General features: G+C 37.4%; 1 protein-coding gene and 1 pseudogene across 1 annotated transcript; one reads left to right on the forward strand and one right to left on the reverse strand.

Moving 5' to 3' along the window:
• The first annotated feature begins 1,579 nt into the window (after nucleotides 1-1,579).
• Nucleotides 1,580-3,362, forward strand: LOC140821937 (3-ketoacyl-CoA synthase 6). Its single transcript, XM_073182620.1, has one exon. The coding sequence runs from the start codon at nucleotides 1,653-1,655 to the stop codon at nucleotides 3,141-3,143; it is 1,491 nt and encodes a 496-aa protein (XP_073038721.1). The 5' UTR covers nucleotides 1,580-1,652; the 3' UTR covers nucleotides 3,144-3,362.
• A 10,269-nt stretch (nucleotides 3,363-13,631) lies between these two features.
• On the reverse strand, nucleotides 13,632-14,757 carry LOC140821925 (LOB domain-containing protein 41-like; annotated as a pseudogene).
• Nucleotides 14,758-16,414: the final 1,657 nt, after the last annotated feature.

The raw sequence follows: 16,414 nt of genomic DNA on the forward strand, positions 1-16,414 counted from the left end.
GTTGGAGTTTTTGTGTTTAGTAAATTATAATAAAACAAATGTTTTCTAAGATCATACAAGAACAATTAACGATTAATTTTCTCGTTTCATTTTGTACAATGATTTTTAAAAAACCAGAAACAAGAGATTCGCTCTCTCTCAATGATCCATGCATAATATCATGAAAAATGGATATTTACGTTTCAAAATCTACAAATTATTGTGTATGACCTAATTAATAACAAAGTCAGTGTTTTACGCCAATTGTTTTGGCTACATCACATTGAGAATTTTATTTTGGTATGTTATCGAGAAGACATCAAAATTGGAAGAAACAAATTCCTATGAATAAATATTTCATGCTTTTAATTTAATTTAGTTCTATGTCAATTTCAGTTTCGAAAAATTTAATTTGGAATTCCATGCTAGCTAGTAACTAGAAAAATTGAATAGTCTGAGAACAAAGTAAAAACAAAAAATATAAGAAATGGAACAAAAACAAAAATTGAAGCCGAACGTGTGTGGCGTCTGATGTCAAATATATATTAAATTTGAATTAATTGCTTTCATTTTTTGGTAAAACTTTAACTAATGTATTTGAAAAAGTGCGAAATAATTGAAATTGACAAGAATTTAATACATGCTACTTGTGTATAAAGGGCTCACTAGGAATTAATGTGTCATAATGTACATATAGGCTGAGGGCGAAGCAGTATGCATGAAAATGCTGTCACGTTAATTCGTTGCTGAGTTGTATAGTTGTTGGATGATTTTAATTTATCTTTATTACAAGATTTTTTGTCTCTGATTTATTTTCTAGATGAGTCCAGACGTACACTGTTTTTTTTATTATTATTATTTTTAGAATTTTCGACACAATATGATTCAATTCCTTCACAGATATCCATGAACCATAGTGTTCTAGAAAATGTTATTTTAATTATTAATATACAGACTGGTATTATTATAACAACCTGGTATCAACGCACAACCACCCAACCCGCCAACCGCCGAAGAATCTCAATTTTGATATATATTAGAAACATTTGTCGGCAAATTAAAACAGAAGTAGCCAGTAGTGGATAAAATTTTACTTTCAATTAGGAGGCAAACTATATATGTATGGAAATTTAATTTTAGAAAGATTTAACCAAGCTAATTAGTAATTATCATGCAGCCAGATGATAATACTTTACATATTTGAACTGTGTTTTACAATAATAGTTCGTAAAAAAATAGTCAAGATTACTAATTAATTACAAGTGTAGACTATAGATATTGTTTTTTTTTTTAAATAAAAAATGTTACTGTGAAAAATGGCGGATCAGCACTCAGCAGGCATTAAGTTCAAATTGTGAGAGTAGAAAATTTGAATAACTTGTTTGTGATTATAAATTTGGAAAGTTTTATTGATTATGTTCACATTGTTTTGTATAATAGAAGAACCCTCGAGAATTTATTATTTTTTTATTTAATTTCATAATATAAATTAAGCAATAAAAAGGTTTGAATAATATAATGCTCCAGCTAAGGGAGCGTTGTGTGACGTAAAGTTGTTCATTAAATCTTCTTACCTGCCTTCATTCATTGCTTCCTCCTTGCTCTCTTTAAAATCCTCCCTCAACGACCTTCTTTTGTGTAAAATCCTCCCTCCGCCGCCATCGCCATAAACAATGCCGCAGGTTCTGCCAAGTTTCTCTAGCTCCGTCAAGCTCAAGTATGTGAAACTGGGCTACCAATACCTCGTCAACCACATTCTTACATTCTTACTGATCCCAATCATGCTCGGGATTTCCATTGAAATCCTCCGTTCAGGCCCACGAGAAACGCTGACTATTCTCAATTCACTCCAATTCGATTTCATCCAAGTTCTGTGTTCTTGTTTCCTGATCATTTTCGTAGCCACTGTCTACTTCATGTCGAAGCCGAGATCGATTTATTTGGTAGATTATACTTGTTATAAACCTCCTGTAAATTGCAGAGTTCCTTTCTCTACTTTCATGGAGCATTCCAGGTTGATTCTGAAAGAAAACCCGAAAAGTGTTGATTTCCAGATGCGAATTCTTGAAAGATCGGGCCTGGGTGAAGAAACGTGTTTGCCTCCTGCCATTCATCACATCCCTCCGACTCCAACCATGGAAGCTGCAAGAGGAGAAGCGGAAATGGTGATTTTTTCTGCCATCGATGATCTGATGCGGAATACATGTATTAAACCGAAAGATATCGATATTCTTATAGTAAACTGCAGCTTGTTTTCTCCTACACCTTCCCTTTCCGCCATGGTCGTGAACAAATACAAATTAAGAAGCAATATTAAAAGTTTCAATCTTTCCGGAATGGGCTGCAGCGCAGGATTGATATCAATCGACTTAGCTAAGGATTTGCTCCAAGTTCATCCCAATTCATACGCGTTAGTAATAAGCACAGAAATCATCACTCCGAATTATTACAAGGGTTCTGAAAAAGCCATGCTCCTCCCCAACTGCCTCTTCCGAATGGGTTCCGCCGCAATCCTCCTCTCCAACAAACGCCGGGACAGCCGACGTGCAAAGTATAAGCTCGTCCACGTCGTACGTACCCACAAAGGTTCTGACGATAAAGCCTACAAATGCGTGTTCGAACAAGAGGATTTACAAGGGAAAGTGGGTATAAATCTCTCTAAAGATTTAATGGTTATCGCCGGAGAAGCCCTGAAATCAAACATCACCACCATTGGTCCTCTGGTTCTCCCAGCTTCGGAACAGCTCCTCTTTCTCTTCACATTAATCGGGCGAAAAATCTTTAACCCCAAGTGGAAGCCCTACATCCCAGACTTCAAACAAGCATTTGAACACTTCTGCATACACGCCGGTGGCCGGGCGGTGATAGACGAGCTGCAGAAGAACCTCCAGTTGTCGGCTGAGCACGTGGAGGCTTCAAGAATGACCCTCCACCGCTTCGGAAACACGTCTTCTTCTTCACTATGGTATGAGATTAGTTACATTGAAGCTAAAGGGAGGATGAAGAAAGGTGACAGGGTGTGGCAGATTGCCTTCGGGAGCGGATTTAAGTGTAACAGTGCTGTGTGGAAGTGTAACCGGACCATCAAGACTCCGGCGGAGGGGCCATGGAACGATTGCATGGATAGGTATCCAGTGCACATTCCAGAAATCGTCAAGATGTGAAAATTATATTCAGAGATTTGTGTTTGATCGATAATTCATATGTTATTATTTTTAAATATTTCATGATGTTTTGGTCTTTAGTGGTTTTAGCTGTAGATTTCATTATTTAACTATTATTTTTACTTTATTTTGCTCTTGGCTTACAAATCCTGCATGGATTAAAACCATAGCTGTGGGGCAAAATTTATGTCTAATTGAATTTATTATTTCTATTTTTTATTTTTGGAAACATGCATTGAGATATATTCTATACATCCATCAGTCAATATTCACGCACCAATTTGACAATGCCTATAAATCATGAATAAATAAATGATCACTTACCGCTAGTTAAAGCTAAGTAATAATAAGGGTCTAATCGGGAATATTCAACTCTCATAGGGTATAGAGACACTATATATATGTATTTTCTGATAGTACATATAGCTGTAAGTAGATTGGAGAATTAAAGAGATATTGATGCAATTGGGCCATGAACTTTGGTTCGTACCCACACAAAAAAAAAGCTGGAAAAAGTAGGTTTAAGAGATGGAGGCATATTCACCAAAAGGCATGGATTTATATGAATTGTGTTGCTTTCACGTTCCATGGAAAAGTAGGGTTTTGCTGTGACACTTGAATGTTCCCTGCGGGATACCATGATCTGACTATATATTAATACCAATCACCCAACTCATTGATAACTAATATTCCCATTTGCATGCATCGTTGAATTCATGTGGCTATACACATAACACATGCTTATAGATAGATATATATATACACACACTCAGTACGTACATATATATATTTAATTAGTTCTATTTACATGTGTAAAGTTGGTAGCATTTACAACTTATTAGTTTGATATGAATACGATATCTAGCTTAAAATGTTGGTTAGAAATAAATTTAATAATCAGTTGCAGTTAATTTTCAATTTTTAGAGTGGAAGGAATAAGGAGGGAGGACCCAGTCGACATCGTGGGTGACATTTGTGGACAACTTAATCAATATCATGGGCAGACAACTTCTTCACTTTGGAAAATGGTTTCTTTAATTTATTTTTCCTAATATTGAACGATAATATTTTAAATAAATTTTGAATTTTTGCCAGATCATATAGGCCAAAGTTGGACTTGTGGTTTCCATTCGAAGAGAGAGGATTTTAATTACAATATAAAGTTTGGCTTCTTCATGGAATTATATTCTGATTTAATTTTATGATCAATTGTAAGAAAATGAATATAAATTCGTATAATTGGTCTTTCAATTTGGACCGCATTAACTCAACATTCAAATGGACTTAATTTGTGGTATTCTGGGCCAGCCCAGGTATTAAGATGAGTCCAGCCTGCCCTGTCAAAAGGTTGGGCCAGGGTAAAGGACTTTTTCGCTCTATATTTTCAACGTTTTATTTTTATTTTCTATTTTCTTATGGAATGTGTCACATGTGAAACCGTCTTATGAATCTTAATCTTTGAGATATGTCAACCCTATCAATATTCATAATAGAAAGTAATACTCTTAGCATAAAAAGTAATATTTTTCATGAATAACCCAAATAAAGATCTGTCTCACAAAATACGACCCGTGAGATCGTCTCATACAAATTTTTATTTTTCTTATGTATTTACATGATAGAGATAAGGGTAAATTGTAGATAAATCCCTAATACTCAACCAAACTTTATTACAACTCCCTAAACCCAAAAAACTTTGTTCTAACTCCCTATAAGTTTAAAAAAGACGAATATACCCCTTATTCTTATTTTGATTTTAATTGATCCTCCGCGCTTTCACAAAATGGTATCAGAGCATGGTTGATTTATTTCAAACACGAAAATTTTATTATTACTAGTAACTAAATGTATGAGAAGGAGAATTTCGAAAAAATTATGAATCCGAACTTTAGTTCGAGAAAAATAATTTACAAGAGCTATTCCAATATTTTGGAATATACACAAGTTTATCTAACTATTGTTAGATATCAGAAACAGGAGAACAAAGGTATGTTCCAATGGTGACCACCAAGTTATGGTACAGATCTGCTGGAAACATCAGACATATGACGGTATATGTCATGTATCAAGAAATGAAAGGATTTAGGAATCCCCGAAATCATTTCAATCTCTATTCCAGAAACATTAGTTTCCGAATAGAGCTATTCAGATGTTCTATAAAGCATCTGAAACAACTCATTGAATCAGGAAATTTATCTCCTGATGAAAGACAGCAGTGTTTGCAAAACCTTGCATACACAAAAGGTAGACTCTTACAGGCTGAAAAGACCAGATCTTCAATGATCTGTTAAATATGCCAGGGACTACCATCCAGTTCGAAATTGAACTTATTTCCCTGGAAATAATTCAATTAGAACAAGAATTACAGCGAAGTACATGCTTCACTGAACTCAGAACGAAAGGTATGCGTTTACAAGGTTTAAAGAACCGTAAAAACATACTTTAAAATCTACTCAGAAGAAATTCTTCAGAATCTGTATAGACAGAAGATCTACGAAGGGAAGCAACAGCACCCTCAGGTAAAAATTTATGATTCAGAATAATAAATTTCTGGAAATAGTACCAGACTCCTCTAAGCTCTCTCTGGATCTTAGAGAAATACAGAAAACGGTACAAAATTATGGCAATATGCTATATTATGTACCTCAAAGGGTTGAAAAGGTCCTAGAGAAACAAGAAGAAATTCTTGAAATCTTAAAGGATATTCAAACAAGAATACAGAAACTAGAACAACAACCAAGTTCTAGTAGAAGAACTTCAGGAGGTTGGTTACCACCATCCTTTGGTACCGAACCTTTGTTACATCAACAAGGGAAGGCCAGAGTGGTGTCAAAACCTTTAACTGAAGAAGAAAAGATGATCAATCTAATCAAGTCTGTCTCAGAAAAGAAATTAATCTGATGACAACTTTAGAAAGGATTGGTTTGGAGGATCTACAAGAGCTTGCGGAATCTTTCGCAAATCTCAAAGTAGTAGATCTAAAGATGAATACAGCAGTAGGTGAAACACCACCTGCAATAACCTGGTCATCTTCTCAGGAACCACCAAGGGAAAGCATGGGATCTCATAATGTAAATATGAGAGAATCTCAGACTGATTTCCATACTGGTGGAGGATCACACCCAGCGGGAACAAGGGCAAGGAGAACTCAAATTCCTTTGCACCAAACACCCTATGGGAAAACTGTTTTAGATCCTATACATCCTTACGGGGTAATGCTTAACCTTGATGTATTGGACTTCAAAAACAGAGAAGATCTCATAGACGATTGGACATCTGCTATGAGGATTGCAGCAGGAACACTTGATCTCAACAAAGAAGGATTCATTAAACTTTTGGAAATGAGTCTTATGGGATCAGTGAAAATTGCTTGGGACATGACTTCATCAGACATGAAAGAGTCAGTCCTAGTTGGGGAATCTCTTAGTGAGATTGCTGGAAAGATGGCTACCCTATTCAAAGCACACTTTATAGGGGTAGACTATTTCAATAGTCAAGATACAGAGAAGAAGAAAAAATATACTCAAGCTCTGTATAGTCTTGAATTACATGATATATGTTTGGTAGATGAATACATTATGTTATTCACCAAATATAGATGGAATTCAGGAGTCGAAGAAGATATAGCTATGCAGCTTTTCTTCGCAAAAATGCCAAGTCCTTGGAGAGAAATGCTCATAAGGGAATACGTACCTGGTAATCCAGATACATTGGCAAGAAGAGCCTCTTTCCTTAAAGGAAAATTGGCAGAATGGTGTCACATGGCAGCATTACAAAAGAATTACAAACAACTAAGGGGTATCAACAAAAGAACTCCTTTGTGTTGTAAGGAAAATGATCTTCCAACAATTATTGGAAGTAAACCACAAAAGCATAAAAGGAAAAGTTTTAGGACTCATCCTTATGCACGAAGTGGAAGAAGTTCTTGGAAACCAAGAACCATATGGTCTAGACAGAAAGCCAGATCTTATAAATCTGGACAAAGAAGCGGACCATCGAGAAGTAGGATATCATCCCAGGCATCGAGTTCATCTCGAAGCACAGGAAGAACACCTACAAAGAAAACTTTCAGAAGAGCTCATACGCGAGCCAATGAAAGTTTCAAAGATTGTAATTGCTGGACATGTGGAGCAAGAGGTCATATCTCAACCAACTGTCCAGAAAATGAGAAAAGAGGTATTAAACGCTTCGATCCTACTCCGGATATAGAAGATGCAGTTTATTACCAAGATCTCATTCAAGTATACCGATTTGAGGACATTGCCTCAGATGAGAGTATATATGAAGAAGAGGAAGTCTTAAGTCAGGAAGAATCTGATGGAACAGAATCGGAATCTGACTGAAGACGAGGTGTTTCGACACGAAACACATGAAGATTTGTCTGGGTTTTTTAGCCAGACAACAATATCTCATAACATGGTTCAAAGAATCATGAGAGAAAATCCGAGTTTACAGAGATACCAAGGTTTCTCTGCAGGACAGGTAGAAAAGTTCTTAGGAAGTCTTGGCCTAAGAAACAGAAAGCATCATCTAATCTATAAAGTTTCTAGAAGGGAAATGGCAATCCCAATGGAACTTACAGGAAATAGAATGGAGATGCAGTTAATTCCTTCCGAAGAAATTAAGGAGGAATTACAAAAACTCAAGATAGAAGTAGCAAGGACTATGTCCTGGATTCATATCAGAGCAATCCAAATTATGATAAAGGCTACTTTCAAAGAAGGGATAGATTCACCTATCGATATTGCTATTTGCGATAAAAGAATGGGGAATCTACAAGATTCAGTACTGGGAACAATCTCAGGAAACCTCTGTGCAGGAAAAATTGTAGGGGTAATCTATCCAAGGATAGCCTACAACCTGGCAGATCGAGATTTCAGCCGAGCCTTGACATTGCATCAGAACTTCAAGGAAAAAAGGCTGATGAAAGAAGGTAATAGGCCATATTCTATTACCTATCAAATTTCATATGCTTTATCTAATACACATCATTCTGAATTGTTTATTAGAAACGAGTTTATTGAAATCCCTGAAATATTCGGAAAAGTTGCTCAGGCAATTTATCCAGAAAGAGTTGAGTTTCCTTTAATACAGGAAACAGATATACAAATCCAAGACAAACCGATTCTACAGAGGAATCAAAGTCTTAGACTAGAATCAAGAAGACTATCTTTTCAAGGAGATAGAATTACAAGTTACAGATGGGATAAAAGGCCTGTCATAGAAACCCAACAGGAGCTGAAAAGTTTTTCTACAATAGGAAAACTTAGATGCCCAGAAGGGTGGAAAGAGGTAGAAATAGTGTTTGACATTACAAAGCAAAGGAATCAATTTCCTTGTAATTCAATATACTATTTGGAACAACCAATGATAGGAACTTACCAAGGACTGATTAATATCGGAGAATTGGAAGTTCATATTCAAGGAATTCCAGGAAAAGAATCAGACCGACTGATTCTTGGACTAGAGTTTCTCGAGGAACATAAACCTTGGAAACGTCTAGAGTATGGAATGGAGTTTATGGCAGAAGATAAAATGTGGAAAATCCAATGACCACAAGTCCATTCTCCATATACATTCCAGTAGGAATGTTGTATGAACAATATAAGGCAGAATACTTTGCTGTATATATTGATTCAGGTGCTGGAATATAGTACAGCAAAACGAGGAGTTTTTCCAAATAATTTGGAAGAAGAGTTACCCAAGATTGCTGGAAGAGATTTTTCCAGAAGAATCTTAATCTTATGTAAAGGGATTAAGATGACTGAAATCATGATTGGCGGTGCTGGACAAACACCTTGGTACAAGGTAAAGACACCACCAATTTATTTTCATGATACAGGAGCTGACATATTGTTAGGAAATAATTTCCTACAAATGTTCAAGTCCTATACACAAGAAAATGAGACTAGAAGATCAGTGTTCACAACACCATGTGCTCACAAAATCATAGTCCAGAGACTTAGAGAGGCATTTTACAGAAAATTGCCAATCCAGTTTCGCAGCAAGCGTGGTGATTCAGGAAAACTTCTGAACCCAAAAATGAAGGATTCAAGACGGTTTGGAGAAACAATGCTCCAGTTAAGAGCAGATAAGGAACTCCAACCAGAAGATATAGAATGCCTTAAGATAACTCTACATACAAATGAAGTAGAGTTTGAATCTAAGGTATCACTGGAAGATGTCAAGAAAAGGATCAAAGAAAATTACAATAAAGATCCCTTGGCATGGTGGGACAGAAATCAACTCAGAGCTTGCCTTAAGATCAAGGAAGGCAAAGAGTATGAATTTGTCCGTTGTAAACCCATCCCAATGAACATCATTGATCAGAGGGATATGCAGATTATAATCAAGGAACATTTGGACCTTGGATTAATCAAAGCAGGTATGTCACCATATAGCAGTCCAGGTTTTCTGGTAAGAAATCATGGTGAGATTAAACGAGGAAAACCCAGATTGGTTATTAATTATCAAGAAATTAATAAGATTCTGGAGTTTGATGGGTATTTTATACCTAGTAGAGAACACTTGATTAGTTGCATTCGCAATGCCAAGATATTCTCTAAATTTGACTGCAAGTCTGGATTCTATCAGATTCGGATGCAGGAAGAAAGCAAGAAATTCACAGCTTTCTCCACACCTCAAGGACATTATATTTGGGAAGTATTACCAATGGGATTGGCTAACTCACCCCAGATATTTCAAAGAAAGATGGATAATCTTTTCAAAGATTATTTCAAGTTTATGTTTGTTTACATCGACGATGTTTTAATAACATCCAAAGATATGAATGAACATGTTAAACATTTGGAGATTTTCTCTAATGTTTGCAAGAAAGAAGGACTGGTTTTATCTGAAAAGAAAGCAGTCATTGCTACAAGAAAGATTGAATTCCTCGGAATTGAAATCGATGAGTCAGGAATAATTCTGCAAGAACACATAGTAGAAAAGGTGCAGAATTTTCCAGAGAATCTCAAAGACAAGAAGCAACTTCAAAGTTTTTTAGGGGTTGTTAATTTTGCTGGGATGTTCATTAAAAACCTAGCAAAACACAGGAAGGTGTTCAGTCCATTATTGAAAAAAGATGCTAGATTTATATGGACAGACGAACACACAAAAGGACTTATCCATTTAAAGAAGGTTTGCAAAAATCTTCCAAAGATGGCTATTCCTCAAGACGAGGATGATCTGGTATTATATACCGATGCCAGTGATCATTGGTGGGCTGCAGTATTAACAAAGCTCACACCAGATGGAGAACAACCATGCAGATATTGTAGTGGGTTATTCTCAGATGCAGAAGCCATAAGATGGCATATCAACGAAAAGGAATTTTATGCAGTAAAGAGGGCTTTTGAAAAATGGCCGTTATTTTTACTTGCAAAGAAATTCACTTTGAAAGTTGATAACACTCAAGTTAAAGCCTTTTTGAGGAATAGAATTGAGTCTAAACCGGAGAAGGCTAGATTATTACGATGGCAAGCTTTATGTCAAAATTATATTTTTGATATTATGATAATAAAATCTCATGAAAATATTCTTGCAGATTTTTTAACAAGAGATGGACAGCATTGACATTGATGCTATTATCAAGATGCAGAGGCATTTGAGGGAACACCTTGAAATGCTTCAAACCGAGTTCAACAAGTTAGCTGTCAACGCAGAAGTTGCGGGAAGGCTACAACAAGCTGATAAGAGAATTGTCTCTGATCGAATTACAGGATGTTTACAGGCATATACTCAGTTATGGTCTGTAACGCAAAGGCCTATCCTCCAGGGCATTGAGAGACCACTGGTTTCTCAAATGGAGAGTTTTCGAGTACAGGACTCTATACCTGTAGCGGGGGATTCAAATACCCCTTGCACAAGTGTTAAGTCGGGATCATCACGAGATGAGTCGGCTGAAACAAAAATTGAGACTCCTGATCCTTATCTTGAGTCCTCAAGTCAACCCTTCACCTCGGGGATTGAAGAGGGAGAGATCAACCTTAGGCCTCGTATTGACAAAGGCAAAGCTAAGGTTGGTACTAATGAAGGTGTAATTTCTCCATTTCAGGTCTATCAGCAGAATTGGGAGAAATTAAAAACACGTATTGGCATTAACCCAGCTACAAATAGGGTTGATGTTTCAGGAAAATATCCAAGGGTATGGATGAAGCCTAATTCATATCCTAAGGAGGTTAAAGCTTGGTATGAATTTGGGGCTCTTGCCTCAGTTTATACTACATCACCCAGCTTTCCGGAAATCTCAGGTTTACCAAAGTGGATCCAGGAAGCTGTTCACGAGACTTGGGCAAACAATGATTATTTGTCCAGAGGAGATGTTTTGGAGCTATACTTCTTTAGTGCAGCACCAGAACCAGCAGGGAAAGGTTCTCACGAAGCCTTTCATTTCATCAAGCTAAGGAGGTCGGATACAAATGTCCAAAAATTTATCAAGGATCCTCCAACAGAAGAAACACCCCTGGTTGCTTCAATCACTGAAGATGACATTTCTACCAGAAGAGCTTGGGGTTTATGGGTCTGTCTTACTGAGATGGACAAAGTCAAGTTTCCGTTCAAATTCTACAATCATTCAATGAACGGATCATTCCTGTTGAATACCATGACAGGAAAAACAACAAGTTTCGCAGAAGATCTATTTGAAAAGAAAAGAAATCTCTTGTGGAACAGCAAGCTACCGGCAAGCAAAGAGACTCGCCGAAAGTTCTGTAATATGGCACACATAGGAAGATGGTCGGAGAACATCTGCTCTGAATGCCAAATACAGAAAGAACCAGAGTTCGGTAAAGGTTTCAAACCAAGATCTGATCGGAAACATTTTACCGAAGCAAGGACAAGTGGGGAAGGACCACATGCACATTTTCCTCGAGGATACAAAAAACCGAAGATTCCTCGACAAAATTAAAAGGGACATGTGACCCTCCATTACAAAAAGCAGGACCACTACCATGTGAGTGGTAGAATCAAAACAACCACTAATTAGTGGTAAAGGACAAATAGACCACCAATAACAAATGGTGGATGACTCAGCAAGCATTGGATACCAATCTAAAAGGAATCCAATGAATAAAAAATTAACTGGTCCCGAAAAATTCATCCATAAATAAGGACAGAATGAAAACCAGTTAACATACCAGAATCAAAACTTAAAAATGTATCGAGTATATTTGAAAGTTTTGAAAAGAAGGTTAACATACAAGAGGAAAGAGGCAGAAGCTCTTAAATGGTTAGTAAATCATTTCAAAGAGTATAAAAAAGATGAAATTACTGCCGATATCCTGGAAATTCATCGTCAATGGTATCTAAGAGAGATAAAGGAGGATGAGAAGTTGATGTCCAGATTAATAATCTAGACAGGGACCCTTCAACCACTACATGGTCCCCAAGCAAGCTGTAAAGGCTAATGAAGATTTGAAATCCGAGTTTCAAATCCGAAAGAGCCTTCTATAAATAAAGCCGGAAGAAGGAAGTGAAGATCATCAAATATTTTCTCCATTTCTTTCATACAAGGTTGTAATATTTTCTTTCAAAAGTTCTATGTGTGTAGTAAGTTCAGCTACGAGTAGTAGCTAAACAAGTTTCTCCTCCTCTACAGGAGGCTACTATGTAATAAATAAATGTTTGTGTTTGAATAAAAGAGATCTTTGTTCTCAGCCCCTCTCATGTATTATTTTCAAAATTTGATCTTTTGCTGTACGCTCTAAGGTAGGAAACGAATTAGAGCTGTGCTAAGTACTGCTGAAGGAATCTGCTTAGTAACCATCGGTTGCGATCGCGTGGTTGGACTGTGAGGAGCAGTTCGTAAAATACGGTGGATATAACCCGGTGGTACTTCGGTCAAAGAGGTAAAAGATTTAATTTATTTTACGGAAGCATGATGGGCCATTATTTTAAAAAGAAAATTCAATTGCAAAATAAAAGGATAAGGGTATTATTGGAAATTTTAAAATATTGGGGAGCTAAAACAAAGAATTTGAGGGATAGGGAGTAAGGATAAAGTTTAGAAGGGATATGGAGAGTTATTGAAAATTTTCCCTAGAGATAATTACTTTTTTTTTCTTTAAAATATATTTGTATATATAGATTAAGCTTTAAATAAATGGTCTATAATAGGAATGATTGATTAATTTTTTTTTTTTTGAAACTATGATTGATTATATTTTTCATCGTCAATTATATTATATAATGAATAATTATTTTGACGTTTTAAAAAAAGAGTAAGTCTCATGTGAGACCGTCTCACGGATCATAATCTGTGAGACAGGTCAACAATACTCATATTCACAATAAAAAATAGTACTCTTAGCATAAAAAGTAATACTCTTTTATGGGTGACCCAAATAAGAGATCCGTCTCACAAATAATACTCGTGAGACCGTCTCACATAAGTTTTTGTCTTAAAAGAATAATGTGTAGGGCAAGGAAATATCTTTATTTATTTATTTTGAAATAGGAAATATCTTATAAATTAAACCAAATGTGCGTCTGACTGAAATGTCCGTTCCAGTCCCCTCCTACTCATGTACGCTACACTTTATACATCACTCCCTCAAGGGCACTAAGGTAAAATCATATAAGTAAAAAGCGGCGGTAAAAAAACAAATCAAAATCCGTAAATATTGACTTTATCTTTAAACGGTTCTAAACCCAGAGTCAGATCCAGCTCAATTTCACTGTCAGAGACTCTCAGGCCACCACCTTCGCCTGAATCCATCATCGTCTCCGCTTCAGTTATATGGTAAGCCTCCGTGGTCTCAGCCGAAGCCAAGCTCTTCCACTTCACATTCGTCTCCGCAGCCTCAGACTGGTGGCTTAGAGATGACTCATGGCTCGGAGACCTATTCACCGACTCGTTTACGGACGCATCCGGGACCCGACTCTTCTTCGCCTTCCCAACTCTCTTGAACCTGCACCGGGCCGGGACCCGGACCCGATGCAGCTCACCGAAACCAGACATATTAGTTTCCTCGTTCACGTGCCTGATGTCGTAGACCTTGAGAGGCAGCCCGCTTTTAATCTCGGCATCGTCCGTAGCCATTCGGGTAATCGGAGCCCCGTTCAGAACCACCGCCACGGCGTTCTCACAGAGCTGCCAGCTTCCGGACCAGAGCAAACCAACCGATCCGTAAATCGGGTTCACTATCCTCCCGCATGCTTCGTAAAGCAAGGACTTGAATATAGCTGCACAACAGACATTAACCCGTCAAAATTTCAATATAACAAAAGTGGGTTAAAAATTTGCATGATTAACTAGGAAAAACGGATACCGGGGCGAAGATGTTGGGGCCAGCATTAATGAGGTTCATAAGGCCCGCGCGGCCGTAAAACTTGACGAGGTAGACGGTGGCGTGTGCTTGTGAGTCGGACGTTTTGATCCACTCGAGGCAAGGCCTTATGGTGCAGTTATCGCTGCATCCTTTGCGCAGTACTCGACATCCATTACAACTCAGCCGCATTGTTTCGTTACTGTGTTAGATTAGTACAAGTAATTTTCTTGCATGCTTTTATTTCCGTAAGAAATTGAGATGGGAAAATGGACGGGGTTTATATATGTGTGTGTGTGCGCGCATACGGGGTAACTTGTAAGCTGTTCGGATATTGAAATTTCAATCCCATTATTTACTTTTAGGGGAAGAAGAAAGAAACCAGGGGTGGCACGCAGTTGTTTGATATGGTTAGTGGATTTTCCACATTCATGGACTTGAATTTGGGGCTGCATTTTCCTTTATATAGTAATCAATAAAATTTCAAGCATGGAACCCACTCTCGCACCGATGTTATCTGCTAGTTGATTAATTTTCTCCGCCTCCACATGCAACTCTTGACATTCGCCCATACAATTATAAACTTTAATGATATTTTATGGATCATACATACGTTATAGCTGCTAAGCTTGGCGAAAATCTTGTTAGATAATTTTTCCTTTAAGCACATGTAACCAGCGAAAGGAAGTGATTTTGCACCTACCGGCTAAAATTCGAACCATTTTTTTTATAAAAAAAATGAAAATGGAGATGTAAACCACTGACAGGGGACGCCGTTGGCACATGAGAGGGCATGGGACAGCAACGCTGGCGGCGCGTGAGGGCTGCGGTCGAATCGTCACCTATCGTGGGAGGTGGGAGTGGGGCCCGTACGGTATATATTTCTCCTGGTTTTGTGGAAGTCGCGTGTTGCATCAACCAACCAAACACTGGTTTCCGGTCCCGGTATTTTGGTCTGTGGGCGAAGATGGGTCCAGCAAACTCACGTCACTCGTGCTTATCCCATAGCATTGCACTGCATATAATAAATCTTCCTTTTGTTATAACCATTGTTTTTAAAATCGAACGAAACCGACGAGTTTGACCAGAAATCGATCACAAATTTGGTTTGAAAATTACTAAAAAAACAGTTTGATTAGTTAGAATTGATCAAAATCAATCAAGAATCACGCATTTTAAATTTTTTTTAAAAAAAACAAATTTTTTTTATTTTACTTTTTTAAAAAATAATTTTTTATATTCAAAATTTTATTTTTTGATTATATAAGTCGCCGGAGAAGAAACACGGCACGCGGGAGACTGTTGAGGGTGAAGAGGAGGTACGAAGTGAAGAAAAGTGTTAGAAAGGAAAAGGTTTGTGGTTGTATATAGGTGAACGGAATTAATCTGAACCGTTGATCTCGTGAGGAAAGAACGATTAAGATTCATCTTGGAAATTGTGTTAGGACATGAAGAGACAGGTTCAAAGATCAAGGCGTTTCAAACTGATCGTCTTCTCGAAATTTGGAACGTTATGGATCGTTCAAATTTTAAGGCACACGTCACTATAACATCATCCTTATCTACTCGAGAAGACTAAGTGACAAAATTCTCTATGCCCGAAACAAGGGAGTAATCGGGAGAGTGAGAGCGACTCTAGCTCGAATATTTAGAAAGGGAGTGGTGATGCCCTCGGTAGGACCCGGGTTCAGGGTACTGGATGATCCCAGGTCATGTATTTAAGGTATGAAGGGTTTTTTGGCCCATTCGATACTGGCCGGGCCAAGGATTACCCAGGACATCATACCCTCGGATATCTCCCAAAAGCCCGAGCACATAGATGGATGCCCGGATTATGGTTTGCTACCCGAATTGCCTCGGTAACAGCGTCTCACTCAAGTACATAAGCATGATGCACCTTATCTCGATAATCATTACTGTCAAATTCACGTAAGAGGTGACAAGGTGAAAGAGAATAATTGATATATCAAGAAAGAAGGTTGTCAGACAGCAGGGTATGGACAA

This window comes from Primulina eburnea, unplaced genomic scaffold (genome assembly GCF_022965805.1).
Source record: "Primulina eburnea isolate SZY01 unplaced genomic scaffold, ASM2296580v1 ctg739_ERROPOS11973397, whole genome shotgun sequence".
Taxonomy (NCBI): Eukaryota; Viridiplantae; Streptophyta; class Magnoliopsida; order Lamiales; family Gesneriaceae; genus Primulina; species Primulina eburnea.

What these genes read in the sequence shown, in the direction of transcription:
- LOC140821937 (XM_073182620.1), top strand. Translation starts at nt 1,653, where the DNA reads ATGCCGCAGGTTCTGCCAAGTTTCTCTAGCTCCGTCAAGCTCAAGTAT.